A 21,714-nucleotide genomic window follows, 5' to 3' on the forward strand; every position below is an offset into this window, starting at 1 on the left:
CTCTTCCAGTCTCTCTGTATCTCTGTTGCAAGCTGCTGTGACACTCTGTGACACTCTAAGCTCAGTGGCCACTTCCCTCTAAGAACATCCTGTTTGAAGCCTCGCAATGGCGAGGTCCTGTTGATCAACTGTTAGGTGTCGTCTTGGTCTCATGATGTCAAAATGTGAACAGCATGATGAAGAGGACTGTTTAAATACCAATTCTAATTGAACCAGGAAATGTATTGGTCGATTCATGGATCAAACACCTGTTTTGCCGTTCAGCTCCTTATTAGAGAACAGCAAGTTGTGCAAAAAGTACTGAAACATTGAACAGTTGGACATGTGCATTCAAAGGTTTAGAGAAGGTCTAATTAAGTTCACCTGTAAAGGTTATAGTGCATTTTAGGTTCATCCTGAAATTTCCCCCGAAAGCCGAATATCCCTAACTTTTTGTGAGTAGTGTTTTTTTGTATTATTTTTTTAATTTCTGTTTTGTATTTTTCAGCTATTTCTGTTTATTTTTATCTTATTTGTACATTATTATTCAAGGTTCCTTTACTGTGTGTGTGTGTGTGTGTGTGTGTGTGTGTGTGTGTGTGTGTGTGTGTGTGTGTGTGTGTGTGTTCAGTTTTTTTTAAATGCTAATTATCTGTAGTGACATACCAATCCTCACCATGACATATTCCTTGTACATGTAAATGCTTCTGATTCTGGGGCTGGGTTCTACAGATGGGTTTTCAAGGCTCACGATTCCCTCTGGAACCACTTTCTATTTGTAAAAATACATTATACATAGTTTAACTTTCACATCAGTTTCACATTGTGCTGCGTCTTTTTGATTTTCCCAGACGTGCACTCGTGACGACTCCACCTTACGGAGACGATGCTCCACCTTGTCCGGAGGAAACCGCCACAAGCAAGGCTTGTTCTCCTCCCTGAAGGCGCTGGACACACTGACCAAACGCAGCAGAGACAACAGGCACTCAGCATCCCAGGTACACACACACACACACACACACACACACACACACACATACACACACATAGGGGCAACTCAAAAGTGTTTACAAGTCATAAAATGCCTGCTTTTTATGTAAAAAAGAATAAAAGCATTGAAATAACACTGCTAAAAACACATTAAAAAAAGACACATAATAGCACAAATAAAAGGTTGAAGTGCAATTTGAAACAGGCCTACACACTTAAGAACGGCATGAGTCGAACCCGTTCCCATTTGCATCATTAGGACTAAAACATAGAATAAAAACATCTAATAACAGATAAAGACATGGATAGGACAAAGGATAAAGTGCAATAAAAAGCAGGATTGTTATTCACTGAAAAGCAGTTGCAAATAAAAACATCACGTTAACACAAGACAAACAGACATGCACATGTAAACACACACACCAAACACACACACACACACACACACACACACACACACACACACACACACACACATTTTTTTTGTCTACCCATTTGCTTCTTACCTTTCCCCTCACCTGTGTAAACAGCGCTTGATGGTTGAGGTTTCTTCACGAGACACGGCACCACCTCACATCCCTCTGCCCTGAATAGAGGCCAAGCATAATCCTGATGGGGGGAGGTGTAAAACAGAAATAATTAAAAAAACATTTCTTTTTGACGGCAAACAACTTGAAATGCTGCCGAGGAGGGCATTTTACCGCTTCTGAATCTGGTTGTTTTTTTGTTTTGTTTTCAGAGAAACATCAAAAATCCTGATCAGAGACCTTCATATTTTTGTGTCGTACATCCTTTTCAACGTGTACTTTATCTCTCAAAATACGCTTCTTTTTTGAACATGGCTCTTGTGCACTTGTAATAGGCGGCGATGGAAGAAGTCATCAGACTTTCTACTTAGTAGTGACACATCAGTGACATTTCTACTTAAATAAAAGTACTCGCTCCTGATCTTCTCAAAGTATTACAAGTGAAAATACTTGTAAGTTGTAAAAGTCAAACATCCCTGAAAATGTACTTTTATTGTGTTGCTTTCCACCACCGCACTATAGCCGTGTCAGATAACAGTTAACATGGTTTTTGGAATATTTATGCAGCCCTGCACTTGGGAACTCCTGTGACAGTGTGGAAGGATCGCTACTGTAGGTCAAACTGGTGCTGACGGTTCTTTGGCCAGTGCAAGTGAGTTACCCATAATGCCTTTCCTCCGTCTTTAGCGTTCGGCTGGAGTGAGACAGTGGGAGAGAAGGAGAAGCAGAGGAGAGCTATTTTTGGCCGCTAAAGATTCCCTGATTGACCCTTCCAGCCCTTCCAGAGGGGGATAAATCTCTGAGCTGTGCGCTGTCTGTTGTTTAAGGGTTTTCTTGGGGGTTTTTTGGCGGCGTGTTTTGACAGCCGTGCTCTGCACACACCTCTCTGGTTTCCCTGCCAGCACGTGTCCCATGTTGACGCGCTGACAGGAGGAGGGACAGGTTGTGTGTGTGTGTGTGTGTGTGTGTGTGTGTGTGTGTGTGTGTGTGTGTGTGTGTGTGTGTGTGTGTGTGTGTGTGTGTGTGTGTGTGTGTGTGTGTGTGTGTGTGTGTGTGTGTGTGTGTGTGTGTGTGTGTGTGTGTGTGTGTGTGCGCGCGCAGCGAAGGGTTTCAAATAGCCGAAGGGGGAAAATTGTTTTGATTCTTCCGTCCAGCTTGGAAGGCGACCGCTGTCGAGGAAATCTTGAGTGTGAGTGAGCGAGTGTCACGGTTGATTGTAAAGTGGCCACTTTAGGCAGCAGTGGACTAAGCAGCTGAAGACTTCGGGCTGGAAAAATCAACTTTTCGCTTTAAGGAGATCAACTTTAAGAACATTAACTTAAAAATGTTATTGCCACAGAAAAAAGAACGATTTGTGACAATGGCATTTCAGTAAAAACAAACATTGATCTAAACATCTCCTCTGGATATATTGATGTACATGGATCCAGGCGCTGCTTTTGCGGCTTTTACCGAGTTGTTTTGGTCTGAATTTCTTCACCTCCTCTACGAAACTCCCTTTCACTGCCAGTGAAACCCAGTCATCAACGACCCAGTCAGCAGTTTAATGGTCAACTCACCGTCAGTTAAACACATGTGTCCTGATCAAATATACGTGGCACGTCTGCGTGACCTTTTTGTAGATGAATTTGTTGTGGGGAATAACCTTTTTTACTTTTGCATTTTAGAATATTCGATTGTATCAGCATTCCGCGAAGTGAGTCTGTATCTAGCCTGATTAGCGGCCTCATACAATAGCACAGTAGAGACAAAAAACTCACGTTGAAATTTTAAATATCTTGCTGTAGGTAATTTAACTCTGCAAGTTGTGTCCTTTTAAAGGAATATTACAGCATGATGTTCATCAACACTTGCCCACAGCTCCCTCACTGGATAATTTCACAATAACAATATTTTGAACGGATATCAGTGTATTCAGAATGACGTGTATTGATTTGGAAACCAGCCTAATAACTTAAGCCACGTGCAGTATTGTACATCAATAATGCAGCACGGAGAACCCGACCCGGGTCGGGGGTGGGTTAAGCTGCAGGTTCTCTCTCCATGTCTCCATTTGCTGCTGAAGGATCGAGCCCGGTGGAGCCCCGAAAAATTATTAAACATTTTGCACGGCACAGTGTCCTTCATGCTCGTTCGCATCAAAAAGCATTGATGTTCAAGTAAAGACAACCGTGTGATCCGCTCTGAGATCCAATGGAGGTTTCCCGGTCACCTCGGCCCTCTAATCGCAAACAGCCTGATTTCTGTCTGTTGGTGCATGCATTAGGAGCAGCTGCACGGGGTTAATTTCTCCAAGCTGCAGCAACCCCCCCAACCCGCCCCCCCCCCCAGCGCGGGGCAAATAAATGTTTTTTGTGTATCTACAAAGCATCCAGGGGCCTGGACGTTTACCGAACACGTCCCTGCCCGGCTCTGCGGTCAAGATGGCTTGAGCTCCGAGGAGGTGGAGATCATTAGTAACTGATGGAAATGACGCAAATAAATATACAATGGTTGAAAGGAGCTAAACTGAGCACGAAGGTCAAGTCAAAGTCTGCACGGACACCACACAATATACTGTATATGTTAATTATCATGTGTGACAGAAGTGGTAGATACTCCAACAGTTTGAGAGAAAATGTTAATTTATCTAAGTTATTCAGACCCCCTGAAATTCCTTTGTGGACCCATAAAGTGCCCACGGACCCCAGCTTGGGCACCGCTGGTGTGTCAGCTCGGTGCCGGCGTGTGTCATCACGGCTGCTGCAGCAGACTGGCTCCAGCCTCCCCCCGTCTGACTGACGCTCCTCTCCCCCGTCCGTCGCCCACAACCTGTAATTTCGGCCGGGCCTAACCCCTCATTTCTCCCAGGATTCCTCTGGGCTCATTTTGGTTTCAGTGCAGAGCGGGACTCAGTATCAAAGCCGCTCTGGGGTTTTTTTTTTTTTTCAGCAGACTGTTTTTAATTTAAGTGTAAATAAAGACCGCAAGGTGTTATTTTTAGCTTGAGATTTAGATTCTCCTCTGCCTCCCCCACAGGTATTTGACGGTCTCACCATCGGACTGCCAGCTCATCCGGCCTCCGCCTGCAGCTCCGAGGTAATTTGACTTTAATAGTTGATACGAGGGAGGAAACGGTGCCTTTTATATACTTTTTATATTGTTTGAACGTTGTGCTACTATTCCTTCGGTATCTTTCATGCATCTTCGACTTTCCTAATATACAGGACCTGGATAAACCCTACAAACTATTATCCTCAACCCTCTGGACCAAATACTGTTCGCTAGTCAATTCCCATTTATTTATATCTTTTCCTCATGAAGAAATTCAAATTATAACCAGCTCCAGATCAACTCCAACCTTGTGTATTTTTTTTTTAAATGGATGTTTGGTTTTTTAACACATGCATTATGTGTCCAAACAATGTTTCACTCCAGTGCACCGTATTTCACTGCTCGCTGAAGCAATTTTCTGCATCGATACTTTCCTTGTACAGTCTGGAACCAAAACGCCTGCTGTGTTTACCCAAGGAATCACATGCAGCTTTTTTCCTATTTCAAAATGATTCAATTTTTTTTTTTTTGCGTGATTGCTTTGTGCATATTTTGTGCTGTTTTTCGCTGTAATATTTAATGTTGTCTGGTCGAGCCGAGCAAGTCAGAGTCCTGTGTTTGCACAAGGCCAGGAGGAGGAGGAGGAAGAGGAGGAGGAGGAGAAGGAGGAGGAGTTAACAATTTTGCATTTGGAAGAATAAAGCTTATAATATCGGATTTGGGGTACATAGAAAACACATGAAAAACTAATAATCACACTATATTTTCTTTTGCCCCTGTTTCCCCCCTCAAATTGCCTATTCTCTCTGAATTTATTTAATTTTGTCATTTAGACTTTTTTTTTTCACATTTGTTTTCTTTGATACTTCCAGATTGAATAAGATAATTGTTTTTTCAAGATATATATATATATATATATATATATTGTTATTTTTTTGAATTATTTGTATTTGCATCATTCATTATTTTTACTATCAATTTGAATTTCTCTTCCTTTCTTTATTCCAGAGACTGGACGCTGCAGCCAAAATGAAGCTCGCAGCGCCCTCTAAAGGCGGCCCCTGGTACTGCGGCCAGGAGTCCCAGCTCTGTGTCAGTCTGCCAGAGGGCCAAGCTGTTTACGTTCCAGTGAGAGAAGACTCCCTGGTGTTAGATCTGCTCTCTGCGGTTTGTACGGTATGTCTGCCTCCGGTGCTCATCACTAATACATCGCCAAACATTGATTTAATCCCGTTTCAGCATCTTTCCCGGAGAACTTCTGCAGAGTTTAACCAAGGAGGTCATGTGAAGAGATGGCCATAGGGGGGATCTTGCACTACTTTAATCACATTTGAATCCTAAATAATTAAAGTGGCTGCTTTATGAAAGTATTTATGTGCTGCATTCTTTTGGCTGGGAGGGAGAATGAATATTAATTTGCTGGTGCAGATCCCCAGATGGGCTTTGAAACACTGGCATAGGGAAATGCCTTTGAAGACACACTTTCCTCCCTCTGAGAAACCACTGGAGACGTTCTCTTGAGCAAAGCACTTGCCATGCAATTTCTACCACATGATAGGATTCAAAATCTGTGTGTGTGTGTGTGTGTGTGTGTGTGTGTGTGTGGTGTGGTGTGGTGTGATTGTGTGATTGTGTGTGGTGTGTGGTGTGGTGTGGTGTGATTGTGTGTGTGTGTGTGTGTGTGTGTGTGTGTGTGTGTGTGTGTGTGTGTGTCTGTGTGTGTGTGTGTGTGTGTGTGTGTGTGTGTGTGTGTGTGTGCAGGAGAGAAAGTGGGACCAGAATGCGTTCTGCCTGCGTGTGAAGAGATGTGCAGGTCAGAAGCTTGAGACTAGCACAGCAGCACTCACCGACCCACTGGGAGACCTGGTAGGACCCAAACCCAGTGCACCAACAACCCAGTTCACCCTTTCAACCTGCTTTTTACTCACATCTAGTGATCTGAATGATTTACAATTATATTCGTTTTCGTATCATTGTTCTTTTTTGATCTATTTTTCCTTCTTTCTACAGGTGTATGATGAGCTGGAAGTCGCTCCCGTCCACGTCTTCACCATTCAGCTCTCCCGCCTGGACACAAGCAGGGATTTTGGTGAGTGTGACATGCTCACATAGAGGATTTATACTGTTGAAGAGAATATTTCCTGTTTCCTGTTTTCTTTCTATTCAATGGGAGTCTATGGGGGAACTGAATTTTCCCTCAAAACGGGTCTAATCACAGAAAACATTTTTTTTTATTTTTTTATTTAATACAGGGAAACCCACTGAGATGGTAGATACATCACCATGAAACATCAGCAACCAATAAATAAAACAACAAAAATAACACTTAAAAAAAAAAAACATTTGCAGATCCCGACATCCAAATCACCTAAAAGGTTCTTAAACCTGGCCAAAGGGACTAAAGCATCCAACCTGCAAGTCTTTTGAATTGTCTTTGGATCAGCCCAAACACTTGCACCATATTTATTTTATGTTTTTTTTTCAAATGGAAGTTAAAACCATAATTCAAATTGAAGTTGATCAAACTGAAAAAAATATAGATTGATCCAAAAAAAGATAATTTATCCAATTAATTTTTACCGGTGTTTAGATTGTAATATTGTAGTAGTATACATTTGTTATAGATAATGTTTACTGCTTTTTTAACCGTTGCTGTATCCTGACCTTTGACCTCGCAGGTTTCGCGGTCACGGGTCATGTGGACGGGATAGGACGGAGCCACGTGTTCGTCAGTGAAGTCAACCCCCTGGGAGTGGCCTCCTCCGAGGGTAAGAGCCTTGCATGCACACACACACACACAGACACACATACCCGCAGGTTTTATTCACACCTTGCGGTTCACACACCTCTGATATCTAACAGTACGATCAGCAGCTCATTGTGAGTCCATTTGCACTGTGTGCTCTGACACCTTTCTATCATAGCAGCATTAACTTTTTCAGCAATTTGTGCTACAGTAGCTCTCCTGTGTCATCTAGCCATCACAATGTGGACCTTGTCAAAGTAGCTCAGATCCTTATCATATTTTTCCTTCTTCCAACACATCAACTTCAAGGACTTGACTGTTCACTTGCTGCCCACCCCTTGACAGGTGCCATTGGAACAAGATGATCAATGATATTCACTTCACCTGTCAGTGGTTTTAATGTTGTGGCTGATCGATGTCTATAAGGTTGCAATTTACCGTGTTCATTTTTAAAATGAATTATTAAAAAAATAACATAATTTACACATTTTGCCCCCCTGACCCCATAAGTCACTGTATGTTGCACAATTCCAACTGAAATTGCCGACTGGCGCAACATTGCCTGGCTGTGAACATGGAAGCCGGGGTGCACGGTCCAGGACTTGCCCTGCTACACAAAACACGGTAAACGCGGGGGATATCAGAGGTTCACCTTGTTTGTGGTGGCTCCGGGTTCCCATTTATTGGTCGCTTTTTTTTATATACCGCTATAAAGCAGAGACCGGCATCAGCATGGATGAGCGTCCACTGCAGTGGTGTTTGACTCAAGCCGGAGCCTATGTAGAGCCTAGCTGTCTTCCCTGGCTCGCAAATATCTGGCCACTCCTGCAACCTCTGAGCTATGTGACTCTTTTCACTTGCAGATTACTTAGCAACAGGCTGAAGGAGAAATAAGGGGTATTGAGGTCAATGGCGCTATTTTGGCCTTTTGTGTGTGTGGATGTAGGTCTGTGTGTTCACATGACCGTCTATGTGTTTATTAGTGTGTGTTTTATCTGAATGTGTATAAATACGTGTTTATCTTTTCTTGTGTGTGTGTGTGTGTTTGTGTGTGTGTGTGTGTGTGTGTGTGTGTGTGTGTCCAAATATGTGTGTGTTTTGGGGACTACCTGTGCCCACACTGATCCATCTCGTCCTCCCTCCCACCCATCCAGGACTGAGAGCCGGGGATGAGATCCTGGACCTGAACGGCTCCAGGGTCTCTGGCTTGGACCTGGGTCTTATGCACACCCTCTTCAGCCACACGGCGCTGCAGCTGGTGTTGAGACGAGAGGAGTCGGGCCCCGAGGAGCCCGGCCCCAGCCGAGCCCAAAACTGGAACATAGGTAGTAGTGGGAGGTCATGTCAAATAGATACAGTAGAACACAAAGACAAGGGGTTTATAGGCTAATTTAAGGCCCTGTCTTCAACTTTCTTCATTAGAATAGAAAAAAATACAGTGTCCCTTGTCATCGTTACTGTGAAATTGGTTTCAAATCACATTATCAAAGCATGGAGCAGTTTGTCCCATGGCAAAGTGTCACGCCCAACTCAGTTACGATATTGTTTTCTTTGAGCCACTAGATGGCAACGTTCAGTATGACAGTGTCTACACAGAGTATCTCCAAAGCCAATCTCACAATAATTCCAAATAGTGGTTCTCAACGCAGGGACCTGTGTTTCTATTACAGAATGTACAATAATGAAGTTTTAATTCTAGTTTCACTGTTATCTTAAGTATACAGAGGTTTGGACTAAATATATATTTTATAACAATAAAAATCTTCTTGGATCTATATCGAAATACTATTGGGTGGGTTCCACAATCTGCTGGGATTCATTAGTAACCTCACACATTTATTTTGTTTCTGCAACACAGGAAAATATGTGTTTCAATTTTGACATTTCCCTGACCTCCGTTGCCTTTTTCGAGTTCTGAAATTGAGAACCCGAACATGGTTTTAAATCAATGTATCAGTCGTCTTCAGCATCCCAGCAGCATTGTGTTGGACATCAAAATACCGGTGGAATCTCTATTCTCCGTGTTTAACGCTGAAACAGGCTGTTGTGATGAGCCTGACATGGTGGCAGATGGCTCCATGGACCTTATCTCAATGCGATAACTGTTCATAATAGACAGATTACCATGCACTGTAACAGATATCACCCCTAGCCTAAGCCTTTAATTAGGACTGGGAAATAAATCGATATTATTGTTTACGGTCTTCAGGGATGTTGTAGCAACATGATATGAAGACGAAACACTTTTTTTTTTAGTCCCCAGTTATTAAGGTGAGAAGGTAAGAGGCGCGAGAACAAGTCTTGTTGTTTTTCTCCATTGAAGTGATTTTGTGTCGGGGCTCTGTGGAGCTCCCAGGAGAGAGGTCGGTGTAAATGAGTCTCCTCTTACTGCTCCTTCCTTACACGAAGCAGATCAATGATCGTTGACATCCGTCATGTGTAGTTAGCTGCTAGGCAGTATAGATGCTCTGCCCCATGGAACTCTGGGAAGCACAGCCATAGAACTGAAATTGGAGAATTCTCCAGGCGCGATAGCTCATATGGATTGTCTTTTAGCGATGGGGTCAAATAAAGAGCATGGCAGATTTACCATTAATTGGAGTAGATTTAATTGCTAATACCGTGGCATGGTATTTGCCCCTCTAGGGGATAAATAGGGGCCTACCCACGGGGAGGTCAGAGGTCAGGGTTGGCTACAGAACAATACTCAACAAGACTCTGATCTCTCCCACAGATGTGCCACCGCCTACAGAGAGCCCGGACACTCCCCTGGCTCCTGGTGTGGACGATGTTTCGGTGCGGTCTCCGCCCGCAGAGTTCATCCAACCTCCAGAACAGGTGAGATCAAGGAGAAACAGTGCATGTCTTCCTTCTGTCTGACACGGTCTCTTTGGCAGTGAGACTTGTAGAGTCAGAATAAGGTCAGAATTGAGTGCTGTGGACATATTGTAAGTGTGGGACTATGAGTTGTTGCAATCATATAAATGTATATGTTTGCATCGACATTTTTATCTGAACTCTTGATACAAGTTTTTTATAATCTAAACTAAATTCGTGGTTGTACCTGAAATGGCAAGAAACCACTGTGGTTTCTGACTTGAGAGGTTGTTTTTTTGGTTTATTTCCTACATATATGCGCTATCTTAAGTTGGCACATGTCTATTGCCTTCATTTGGGCCCAGTGATCCACTTCTGTTCCGGCATGGCCGAAACCTTTTTCCCAGAAGCCTCCTCTGCCTTACTGGGTTTCGAAAGCCAAGACAGTCAGTTTGCATGATCCCTGAGAAGGCTGCTAATCCAGGCTTACTACCTAAGAGTGTGTATAATAGAGAGGGAGAGACTCTGCGTGTGTGGGGGTGTTTGTGTTGGTATGTAAACCCAGTCCGAAGGCGGCATTAATAGCATAGGCTGCAGCAGCACAGAGAGAGCTCCTCGATGTTGGTTCTGACCCGCTCCGACCAGAGACGACCCCTAAGGCTTCCCTAGACCCCTGTCCCTCCCCATGGGGGCGCTGTGCTGGATTGTGCCCCTGGAGGAGGACTGGGACGGGATGGGGGTACTGGAGGACGAGGAGGAGGAGGAGGTTGGGGAGGCTGTGTCCGACCTCAGCCTGCCATCCCTCCGCCCGTCCCTGAAGGAGCGTCTGGCGGGGCTCCTGGAGGACGTGACCTGCTGCCTGGCGTGCGAGCAGCCGCCCGACGGCATCGTCCTGCTGGTAAACAACCCCCACCCCATGCCCGGTCTGGATGGCACATGGTGGATTTGACGTTTCTATTTTACCTAGTAGTTGACATAGTTTGCTGTTGTCACAGTTTGCTGTTCTTGGGGAAGGTGCGAGGAAAGAAAGCTGACTTTCTCACTTACACCCATTTTAGAAATCTGATGCAGTACTAATGTTGTTTACTCTTTACTGTTAGTTCATTTAATGTTGTGGCATATAGTGTTTAGTTTCAGTCCCAGTGCTTTCATTTATCAGTTGTTTTGGACTTCAAGTTGCTCCCCATATGCGATTGCACCCGCTTTTTTGTTTCATACGCAAATCTGGCAAATTTTTAGCAGGTGATAACAGTGATTCAGCACCGTGCGTAACCAAACTGAAAATATACAAGTGAATAGAAATAACACAGATTCCTCAGAGGATTCACAAGGAAGTTTATCATTAGAGGAATAGCCCTCGCCTGCCTCCTTCCCGGGCTTATTAAAAGCCTCAGCAAAACAGTTCTCACCCGAGGAATTCATCAGTTTGTCAGCACTTTATTAAATGCCGGCAGCAGAAATTATGATGACAAATGAGGCCGTTTGCCGGTTGCGAGCACATCCTCCTGAGGGTTGCTGCGCCCTGAGCTGGCAGGGACACTTTCCTTCAAGGGTGCGTTCGCTCACGTTCTGCTCCGTCTGTGACCACTTGCACCGTGGATGTTGTAATGTCCTTGGGTGGAGAGGAATGTGTCAGACATCTCTTGTCTGGGTGATGGGATTCATGTGTTTTGGTTTTAATCCCCTACCAGCATTTTGTTTAGGCGTAATTTTCCTTCATTGTTTCAGGAAAAACTGTAAAATAGCACGTAAACATACTGCAAAACATAGTCTCTATATTCTATTATAGTCAACCTGTGAAATGTTGTCAAGTGACAGGCAGGTTGTTGGTCTTCCCTCCTTTTTAAACCATCTTAGCTCCTCTCAGGATCTTGAACCTCCCTCCCTGACTGTTTCCAGATTTTAAAGCATTTTGGCCCCTCCCATGTCCATGTTCTGGAACTGTATTATTTGACAGACAGTGGTATGCAGCAACAGAGCTGTGCTGCAGGGGAAGAGGGTTCTTGATTTATTTTTGAACGTGTCGCATGTGTTGAGCATATTGTTGTAATACCCCTTTGTTATCGATAGGGACAGATTTTCACAACCATGTCACTTTCAACATCTCTTTAGTCTCCTTTAATGTCTGCCGCGACCCTGGATCCCCAGGGGACTCCTCGATCCAACAGGCTGGTAATTACTGTGGGAATATGTGGCAGGTTTTGGTCCAAACTCGACTCGCGCCAGCCTGTAGATAGCAGTGCTTAACCCCCCCCCCCCCATACACACCCATAATCTCCCTCTGATCCCTGGGCTCTATGACCGTGATACAGCCGACTGGCTGCAGCCTGCTTGCCACCACTACTTCCCACAATGCACAGGCACATGTTTAAGTCTTGCCTTAAAGGATAGGTTTGCCATTTTTTTGATGGGACCGAAATGTTGGGTTCCATCATTTATTATTATAACACTTTGTATGCTTTATTTGAACTGTAACTGAAACTTACCACTCTGGTGCAGCTCACAGTGCTTAAATGCAGTCCAATGGGACAAACATTTAGGCCAACTTAAGATGTTTTTGTTTGTTATATGGAAAACTCACAACATTGTCAGTCTTTATATATACCATAAGAAAATGGTCGCAAACTGCATTTTATCCAGTTTTTCAGGGTTTTTTATAGTCTCCCGTAAATTGACCCCTATGGCTACATCTGTACTAATGTAAGAGACTAGAAACAGGAAGTTGCACCTCTTCTGACTGGCAACCTGCTGTCGCTGTTGTCTTGGATGTTCTGCCGCAATTGCAAATTGTAGTTTTCAATAAAATGATGGTGCTTCTTTACTGTTATTACTGTTTATACACATAACATAGTTAATGCAGGAATTGGTACATAACTTGTCAAAATACTGTACATCAATCAAAGACATAAATATAGATCTTGATTGGTTTTAAACCGATAAAATGAATGTATTAAGTGGTCAATTTTTGTACAGCATTAAATTAACTCACAGATTGGTCTCATGATTATCCCGCATGGTTCCGTGCAGAAAGTGGACAAGATGTGCATGTTGTACCAGACCTTCCCGGAGACCTGTGCTGTGGAGGTGGAGTCTCCCAGGAACCCCTATCTGCGGGAGGCCGGGCCCCAGCCTCCCTGTCCCAGACACATGTCTGTCTCCCAGAGGCTCTGCAAGGTCATCCAGGAGCTGGTGGACACCGAGAAGTCCTACGTCAAGGTCGGGACCAAATTCTACTCGTACACTACAACTACTACTACTACTACTTAAAAAAGAATGACAATCTTAAGTTCCTCAACTAAACTGAACAGTCAAACAGTGAAAATCAAGTACCAAAATATTAAATGAACACACAAATAATACCCTAAGAAATACTACTATACTACTTCTACTACAACTCCTACTGTGACTAATGCTACTAATACTCCTACAAAATGCTTACGGAATATTGGCGGTTGAACACTTGAATGGTATCATCCCACAACAAATTGTACTTTAAGTACGTTGTTCCCTTAAACAGCCCCCCGGTGACAACCACATTAACACAAGCCCTGCATTTCCTCTTCCCTCTCAGGACCTGGGCTACTTGTTCGACATCTTCCTGACGCCCCTGCAACAGGAGAGCTTCCTCAGCAAGGAAGAGGTTCATGTGGAACATCGAAAACTGAGTTGATGAATTATAATTGACAGAAAATGGATTAAATATAAGCAGACCTTTTTTAAATCAAAGCTTAAAGACTGCCACCATTTCCCGTGTTCTTCTAACTCTACACGCTGCCTTCACTTGCTTGAAAATGCTAATTTTTGATTTAGAAGTTGCTCATGAACGCCTCCAAGTCATAATTATAAGCTCCTACAAGTTCTAAGCTTCTAATAGAGATACAGATGATAATTGAAAGTTTATAGTCTATAAAGCCCCTATTTCTATTCATTACTGTGCTGTTTCACAAAAAAAGTAATTATATTCCTCTGATGCACTCCAACACAATGCTTTGTCACCACAACTTGACAACTGAGAAATTGTCAAATATCAGAGGAGCACATGAAGGCGGCATCAATGGAAGATCGTATAACGTCTCACCTTTGACCCCTCCGCTCTCTGCGTCCAGATGGAGTCTCTGTTCGGCAGCCTGCCAGAGATGTTGGACTTCCAGAGGGTTTTCCTCCACACGCTGGAGGAGCGCATCGCCTCCTGCCCCAACCTCAGCTCCCTGGACACCCCCAACCAGTTCAAGGTAAGAGCTCAGTGCACAGCCACGGTGCCGTCCTGCCAGGAGGCACTGCAGCACTTGCCCCGCACACGTCGGGAAAACAAATAGTCACAATAGTCACCCTCTCTGCTCTCAGAAACTCCTGTTCTTGCTCGGGGGCTCCTTCCTCTACTACGCCGACCACTTTAAGCTCTACAGCGGATTCTGTGCGAACCATATCAAAGTGCAGAAAGTCCTGGAGAGAGGTAAGAACCACGCGACACCCCTGGTCCACTGGAAGATCCAAACATGGCTTTTAAATTTAGGTTGACGTCAAGTGATCCTTTTCTTTTTTTTTAGTACAGAATTATGCTAAGATATCAACTTTTCATCAAAGTTTAAACCAATCCAAATCTGTTCAGAAAATAGGTCAATAAGAGATTATTTTGTAGTCCATGTAGCTGTCGGAAGATGGCAGATCCACAGCTTCTCTGACCGTCAGTCATGGTTTTGTTTGTCCTGCAGCTAAGACGGACCAGGCCTTCAAGGAATTCCTTGAGGCCAGGAACCCTACCAAGCAGCACTCGTCGACCCTGGAGTCCTACCTGATCAAACCGGTCCAGAGGGTCCTGAAGTATCCTCTGCTGCTCCGGGAGCTCGTCTCCCTGACTGACGCCCAGAGCCCGGAGCACAGCCACCTCACAGGTACCTGATATAGATATCGCTCAACCACACTGACTTGAGGGTATTTTAAAGGTTTCATCAGTGAGCTTTACAAAGTTCTTGAAATATCGCCATCTATTGGAAACTGACAGGAATTTCAATAACATCCGAAATCCTTGGTGCACTTCTTTGCCAAGATGAGGAGAGCCTAAACCAGGTCCAAACAAGTAAAAAGGATTAGTCTGTTTTATTTGGAAAGCCAGGTTGCTCCCCACATATTTAAGTACCAGCGGAGTTCCCCCAAATTCCCCCTCCAGGGTATTAATAGAGTACTATCTTATCTTATAAATCAGCAGCTTCATACAGTCCTCATTTGAGAATTACAGTCCCTTTGTGGTTTGAAGGAGTGGAAATCATACTGATACAACCTTTCCGGTACAGCTGGAATTCCTGAGTCATTTGTCTATTTTTTATTTTTACTTTCCTGTAATCCTCTTCTTTTATTGCTCTTTGTGTTTGTGCAGAGGCTCTGAGGGCCATGGAGAAGGTGGCCAGTCACATTAACGACATGCAGAAGATCTATGAGGACTTTGGCCCAGTGTTTGACCAGCTGGTGGCCGAGCAGAACAGCCCCGACAAGGAGGTAGTGCCCCCTACTGGTCCAACTCACGCAGCTTTATTGTCATTGTAGCGGGGCACATCTCAGTGGAAAACGTGATATTAGACCCATCGACTAAATACCCTCTCCCCTTATTTCTTTTCCCCCTCCCCACCAGGTAACGGAGATCTCCATGGGGGAGTTTCTGATCCACTCGTCGGTGGTGTGGCTCAACCCTCTGCCTTCGTTAGGACGGATGAGGAGAGACCCAGAGCTGACCCTGTTCGGTGAGTGCTCTCTCCTTAGTGTGGGAATTCAATGTGAGTCATAGTTTTGTGGGTAAGTATCAATTCCTGAAGTCTCAAGTAACAATGATTGGGTCATGAGACAAGTAGCTTAATATTTCAATCGCTAAATTAGTCACATTCCTGTTTAATATTGTTCTGAATACCTAAACCAACAGAACCACTTTTCAAGGCTTTCAATCCTTTCAACTCAAAGTGATATATGGTAGTCTTAAGTCATCAAATTTTAGGCCTTGAGTCTGACTCGAGTCCACACGTCTGGCAGTCGCCCAAATAGGCAGCCTTTATTTATGCAGATAATGGCCCTTGGTTACTAATTGAGGAGTAGTTTTCCCAGACTCCTCAGGATTCTCCCCATTTCCCATGAATGATCCTATGAATGATCATTTAAAATAAAGCTAATAGAGAATAACTTGCGTATTGTGAGTAACTTGACATTTGTGTGCGTTTTCAGTTTTCAAGAGGGCCATCATCCTGGTTTACCGCGAAAACATCAAGCTGAAGAAGAGAATGGTGCGTGTATTCCCCCAACGCTCCCGACATCTCATCAAATAAAAGGAACAGAGTGAATAGATCTAGAATAAAATAACTTGTACAGTAAAAATGTGTGTGTTTTGTTGCAGACCAGTTCCCGGTCCAGTGACTTGGACTCTTTTCGGTTCCGCTGGCTGGTTCCAGCGTCGGCTGTCCAGGTCCGACAGGGAAACGTCACAGGTGAGTGGCATCAGACTTTTTAAATTAAATGTCCTCTTATGGATCATAAACAAAGTCAGAGGTCTACAACAAGTTACGGTAAGGACCGTGCCTCATCTCTACCTTTCAGGAACCGAGAACCCCTGTGTGTGGGAGTTGGTGCACACCAGATCCGAGCTGGAGGGGAGACCGGAGACCGTGTTCCAGCTCTGCAGCCGGTAGGAAAGACAAAATGCAACGAGGGTTCCAGCTCATTTTCTTAATTTGGTTTAATATTAATCAAATAAATCCATCATCAAGTGTTATTATCTTGCCCGTCACCAGTAATGACATGGGCACTTTTAGAACATTATTAGTCAGACAAAGATAATAATGACTGTAAGCTTAAAAAGCTAAAGATAAGTTAATCTCTGGAAAATAATTCTCATACTGACATTACATTATTGGTGGGTAAAGTTTTGTTTACACGGACCATGAACTGTCTGTTTTTGTCTCTGTTTTATGCTGCAGAACTTTAAGTTGACTAATTGTAGTTGTGACTATTGTCCCTGTCTTCTAACCCCCATGCTGTCCTTCGGTTCCCCAGTGGAATGGAGAGCAAGGCCACCGTAGTGAGAGCTCTTCGCTCCATCCTCAGAGACGTCTCCAGGCAGCCCTCCTCCATGGACAGAACCTCCCGAGAGTCCACGAGCTCTCTGAGGAGAACCAGGCCGGCCACCGACCGAGGAAACTCCTGGAGGAGGAGGCAGCAGCAGCAGCAGCAGAGCCGACCTGAGGCCCGTACAAACACACTCCCGCGGAGGGCGGAACCAGGATCCACATCCCCGGGTGGCTGCATCCTCCTCGGAGATGCCTGCTGTTTGGAGCCCCGGTTCCCAGAGCGCGCCACCTCGCTGCCTGGACACGAGGCTGATGCTCTGGGGAAGAGGGCCCGGCTCTGCTCCCTGACCAGCGACCTGGAAGCCCAGCTCCAGAAGCTCAACTTCACAGAGGAGCCGGCACTCCGGGAGCAGGCGGGGTACGGCCCGGGGTACAGCCTGGGGTGCGTGCCGTCCCCCTGGGTCCGGAGGGACGGCATGGACCTGCAGGGCGGCTCGGAGAGCGCCGACCTCAACAGCCTCCTGGAGAGAGATTTCAGCGTGCAGAGCATGACGTCGGTGGTGAACGAGGACTGCTTCTATGACTCTGTCCTGGGAATCCAGAAAGCTGCCATACCCTCGCTATGAGGTTTTTATACTCAACAGGGTTTAGGGCCCAGCAGACCATCGCCCCAAATGAGGTTTTAATATCTGCACTGTCGGGCTCAACAATGAACACAATACCTCAGTTGGTGGAAAGTAGTTTTAAAGTATTTTGACAAATCAACATTGAGATGACTCTGTTTTGATAGATGTTATTTTTCAGATGTGAACAGATTCTTCGTGCCCATTTCTTCTGTGGGATGGACCCACAAGGAAACAAGGAAGCAACAGCACCACATCCATCATCTTCTCACTCATTGTGCCGCCCTGATGAAATGGGATGTCAGGGATGACATGTATTTTTGGGATGGGAAGTCATTGGCATCTTGTTCCCGATTCCACGCCTGAGTGAACATCTTCTCCTAAATACATTATCAAACCTTGGCACCTGTTGGACTACCTTGGTCTGCTCAGCTGCCTGCACTTATGTGTCATTTCATCTGCATTTGATGTCATTTGTGTTGTGAATGTTATTCCCTGTACAGTGTCTATAGATTATCTATAGGTTTGTTTTTTTTTACTTATTTTCTGGACAAAAGCAGTTATTTGTACAAGACTGAAACTGCTTGATTGTTTTTAAGCCTCTGTATATTCTGCTGGTGATATTATTCTATTTATATTTTGTCATATTTCTCGTATTTCAGTGCTCTGACTGAGAGACTCGGACCACAGTAGTGTCTCTTTTCTCACACCGAGTGAGAATAATCTGTAAGGGGCTTTTACTGTTGGCAAACAGTGAATATGAAAACATTTGTTATTATTTGCTAATTTATTTTCTTTTTAATATTTTCTATTAATATCTGTGCACTTTGTAAAGGCCTTGAAACTGTACAAATAAATGGTTTAATATTATATTTTTAAAAAATCATGCTTTTCCTTTTTTTTGTTAACTTATTTTTATAATATAATAAAATATAATGTATTTGCAAAAGGATATACAAAGACTCACAGAAGCATACAGTAGGTCCCAAATTTATTGTGACTTTTTTTTCTGTTCCAGCTAAAAATTATACAAGCCCCTTTCCCACTTGCACTGAAAGCCATAAATCTACTGGCAATGTTGTGTATTGGTGTGGGAACAGGAGCCGGTCTCAGTTTCTGTAAAAGCTGTTCCGTTAATGTCCCCACTCTCGACCTCGTACCATTTCTGCGAAAATGCCAGAACGGCTGTGAATGGAAGTGTGTGGGAATGGAAGCACTAACGTTGCCGTGAAGTAGGGGTGGAGCCGAATATAAATAACACAAATAGTGGAATATATTTTGTTTATTTTGTACAAATATTTCACAAATTATTTTTTTGGGATTGTTTTTATATTGTTAATGTATTCATTTTCTTCCAGAAATGCCACTCAGACCCTAGCAGTGTCTTACTCTTTTTAGGGGTGCGTTGCACTGACATCAGGTACGATCGCTTTGCTTGCCCGCCGGCTGCACCACAGCGTGGAGCCAGGGGGAGCGAGCGGACAGGGAGAGGGAGAACGGGTGGAGAATGTTCCTTTTCCGGATGCAGAGACTGTAGGACAGGTTGAAAATGATCACACTGATTTATAACTTTGGGTTTAGAGATATTACACCCGAGGGGGGGGGCACCTCTCACGTGAGCATTTCACGCTGTATCCGTAACAGTCATCTATGTGGGATCAGACTCCATATAGAACTTTTACGTAAAGGAGGACAATATGGGAATGATGACCTACTGCCTTTTTTTCCCCGTGAGAAAAGAGTATTTCTCATATGTGACTTGAATTGGATAATAAACAACACGTCGTCCCCTGAGAAACGTTGTGTTTCCCTGGTGTTTTCCTCCGCGAGTTGCTGTGACTTTCGCGCCTGCAACGCATTATGTGCAGCGATGCAAACCGGAGGAGTGTGAAGTTGTTTGGATGAGAGAAACATTGATGTTTTGAATGGGCATAGTACTAGCATTATGGAAAACGCACATGTTTGTACCTCATCTGTATCCGTCTTGGATTGTTAGTATGCATGACCACTGCTTAAGAAAAAGCAACAAAGTGCCTCTCTGATGAAATCTGTGTGTGTGTGTGTGTGTGTGTGTGGTGTGTGTGCACGCTTTGCGGCATTGAAGCAGAGCCGCAGTGAGTCGTAATTGTAGCCCTCTTTAAAAGACCCCTTCAAGTCTTTTCATTTCCAAACACATATGGAGGCATAGAGCCCCTTCGTGTTCCGCGTCTTCACTCAAATGCAGAACAACAGAGTGGCGGCAAAAACCCTGTATGTGCAAACACAACGTGGGAAGTGAAGCCCCCTCCAACAAAAGGGTTTGTCCTCCGAGAGACGATGCCTTAATTACAGGGAGACAAAAGATCCCACGCACGGAATTATACCTGATTCAGATGTTCAGATGAGGCAATCCGGTGAACTCTGACAATTTTGACTGGTGAAACGTAACAAGGCCCACAGAATTCTACTCTGTTGTTATGGAAACAGCCATTGTTTTCCTGCGGGGAGTTAGAAATAAGGAATTCCAATCACAGATGAGCAATACTGTGGTACGGAATCCATCTGAGCTCCAGCCATGAGCAAATGGCATCGCAGCTGAAGCTTTCCAACAATGTAAGGACGAATCATAAGTTCACCGGCCTTAAGATAAGATGAGGTGGCACTTTTGCACAGCGAGTCGAATAAATGAAGGACAAACGGGTACAAGATCTAGCACCTACTTGCTCTTGCTGACACGGTAACCCATTCACCCACATTGAGCTGAGTGGAAGCCAAAATCATACAAAGCCAACACATTCAAATCCGAAGACGTACGCATGGGCACAATCAGAACCCCTCTCCTCAGGGAACAGACAGAGGTGAAGTGTTTCCTCGTGAGACAGGAAGGATTAAGGGGGAATGTTGGAACCGCAGCTCGACGGCGGGCAAACGGGTCACGTGGTGAGGCTCGCTCCTCAGTGCAGGTCCCCTTGACGCAACCGAGCTCAGACACGTGGACGCGTGCTCTCGTAGAGACCAAGCCCAACCATTGATGCGGGCGGGATATGCCAACGCGCATTTCCACAGAGGCTTGATGTTGATTCACACAAGGTTTGTGTGAATCAACACCCATGCACCCAGGCACACACACACAGACACAGACACACACACACACACACACACACACACACACACACACACACACACACACACACACACACACACACACACACACACACACACACACCAAAGAAACCATCAAAACACAGGCCGAGATCCTCCTCCTCTTGCTCTGCTCTTCAGTCAGTTTCACAGTTATTCCGGAATAAAGGAGCCATCTCTCGTTTTTCTCTCCGCAGCGTTAAGTTCTCATAAATGTCCCAGCTCCACTGTCCTCCCACCAGCGACATGTCATAGCGCCGGTCCAACAGGACTGGACTGGTGTGGACGCTCCGCCGTCACACGTTTCCAAGGAGCTCCCACGTTCCTCAGCCCGACGAAAGGACGGCCCCCCTCCACGCCACCCGCCTGCGGACGGACATGGTGGGGTCAGACCCACGACCTTTGGGCTGCAGAGGTTCCGCCCTCCCTGGTCGGAGACCCGGGGAGGTGGAAAAGATTGTTCTCAATCAAATTAGAGAGGAAAGACCGAGGGAGGACAACGAATTGGCCGTCCCTTGAAAGCAAGAACCCTGTTCTGTTGTGTGAATCTGTGCGTTGTATGTTTGGAATATTTCTCGCCCTCTGAGTAAGATATTTCAGTCATTGATATTTCGTCTTTTCTCTAATGCCAGAAGTCATGACCACAGCCTGAGGGGGGGGGGGGGGCGGTGTTGGTGATGGGGTCGGACGTATGACCCCAAATGACCAAAGTGAACCTGTCTGCGACTAGCCACTGTAGATAATAGAATCTAGAGTCATAGAATGATTAGAGCAATGATCCAAGATGGCGCCTCGTACTATTGCGTCGGTGCACGTTGTTTTGTCTTATTTTG

The 21,714-nt window shown here is 44.7% G+C and overlaps 1 protein-coding gene across 1 annotated transcript in view; it reads left to right on the top strand.

Moving 5' to 3' along the window:
• tiam2b (TIAM Rac1 associated GEF 2b) overlaps positions 1-18,631 on the top strand; it is a 29,942-nt gene extending 11,311 nt beyond the window's left edge. The window contains exons 7-25 of the mRNA XM_079996600.1: positions 831-977; positions 4,515-4,574; positions 5,538-5,705; positions 6,291-6,395; positions 6,540-6,618; positions 7,208-7,297; positions 8,430-8,600; positions 10,010-10,113; positions 13,120-13,308; positions 13,664-13,732; positions 14,199-14,324; positions 14,437-14,545; positions 14,805-14,984; positions 15,467-15,585; positions 15,719-15,827; positions 16,300-16,358; positions 16,469-16,559; positions 16,669-16,756; positions 17,125-18,631. Coding sequence (XP_079852726.1) covers positions 831-977; positions 4,515-4,574; positions 5,538-5,705; positions 6,291-6,395; positions 6,540-6,618; positions 7,208-7,297; positions 8,430-8,600; positions 10,010-10,113; positions 13,120-13,308; positions 13,664-13,732; positions 14,199-14,324; positions 14,437-14,545; positions 14,805-14,984; positions 15,467-15,585; positions 15,719-15,827; positions 16,300-16,358; positions 16,469-16,559; positions 16,669-16,756; positions 17,125-17,764 — 2,703 coding nt within the window. The 3' untranslated portion in view covers positions 17,765-18,631. The remainder of the gene's footprint in view (positions 1-830; positions 978-4,514; positions 4,575-5,537; positions 5,706-6,290; positions 6,396-6,539; positions 6,619-7,207; positions 7,298-8,429; positions 8,601-10,009; positions 10,114-13,119; positions 13,309-13,663; positions 13,733-14,198; positions 14,325-14,436; positions 14,546-14,804; positions 14,985-15,466; positions 15,586-15,718; positions 15,828-16,299; positions 16,359-16,468; positions 16,560-16,668; positions 16,757-17,124) is intronic.
• The last annotated feature ends 3,083 nt before the right edge of the window (positions 18,632-21,714 follow it).

The sequence above is a fragment of the Zeus faber genome (assembly GCF_960531495.2).
Source record: "Zeus faber genome assembly, chromosome: 2".
Classification (NCBI taxonomy): domain Eukaryota; kingdom Metazoa; phylum Chordata; class Actinopteri; order Zeiformes; family Zeidae; genus Zeus; species Zeus faber.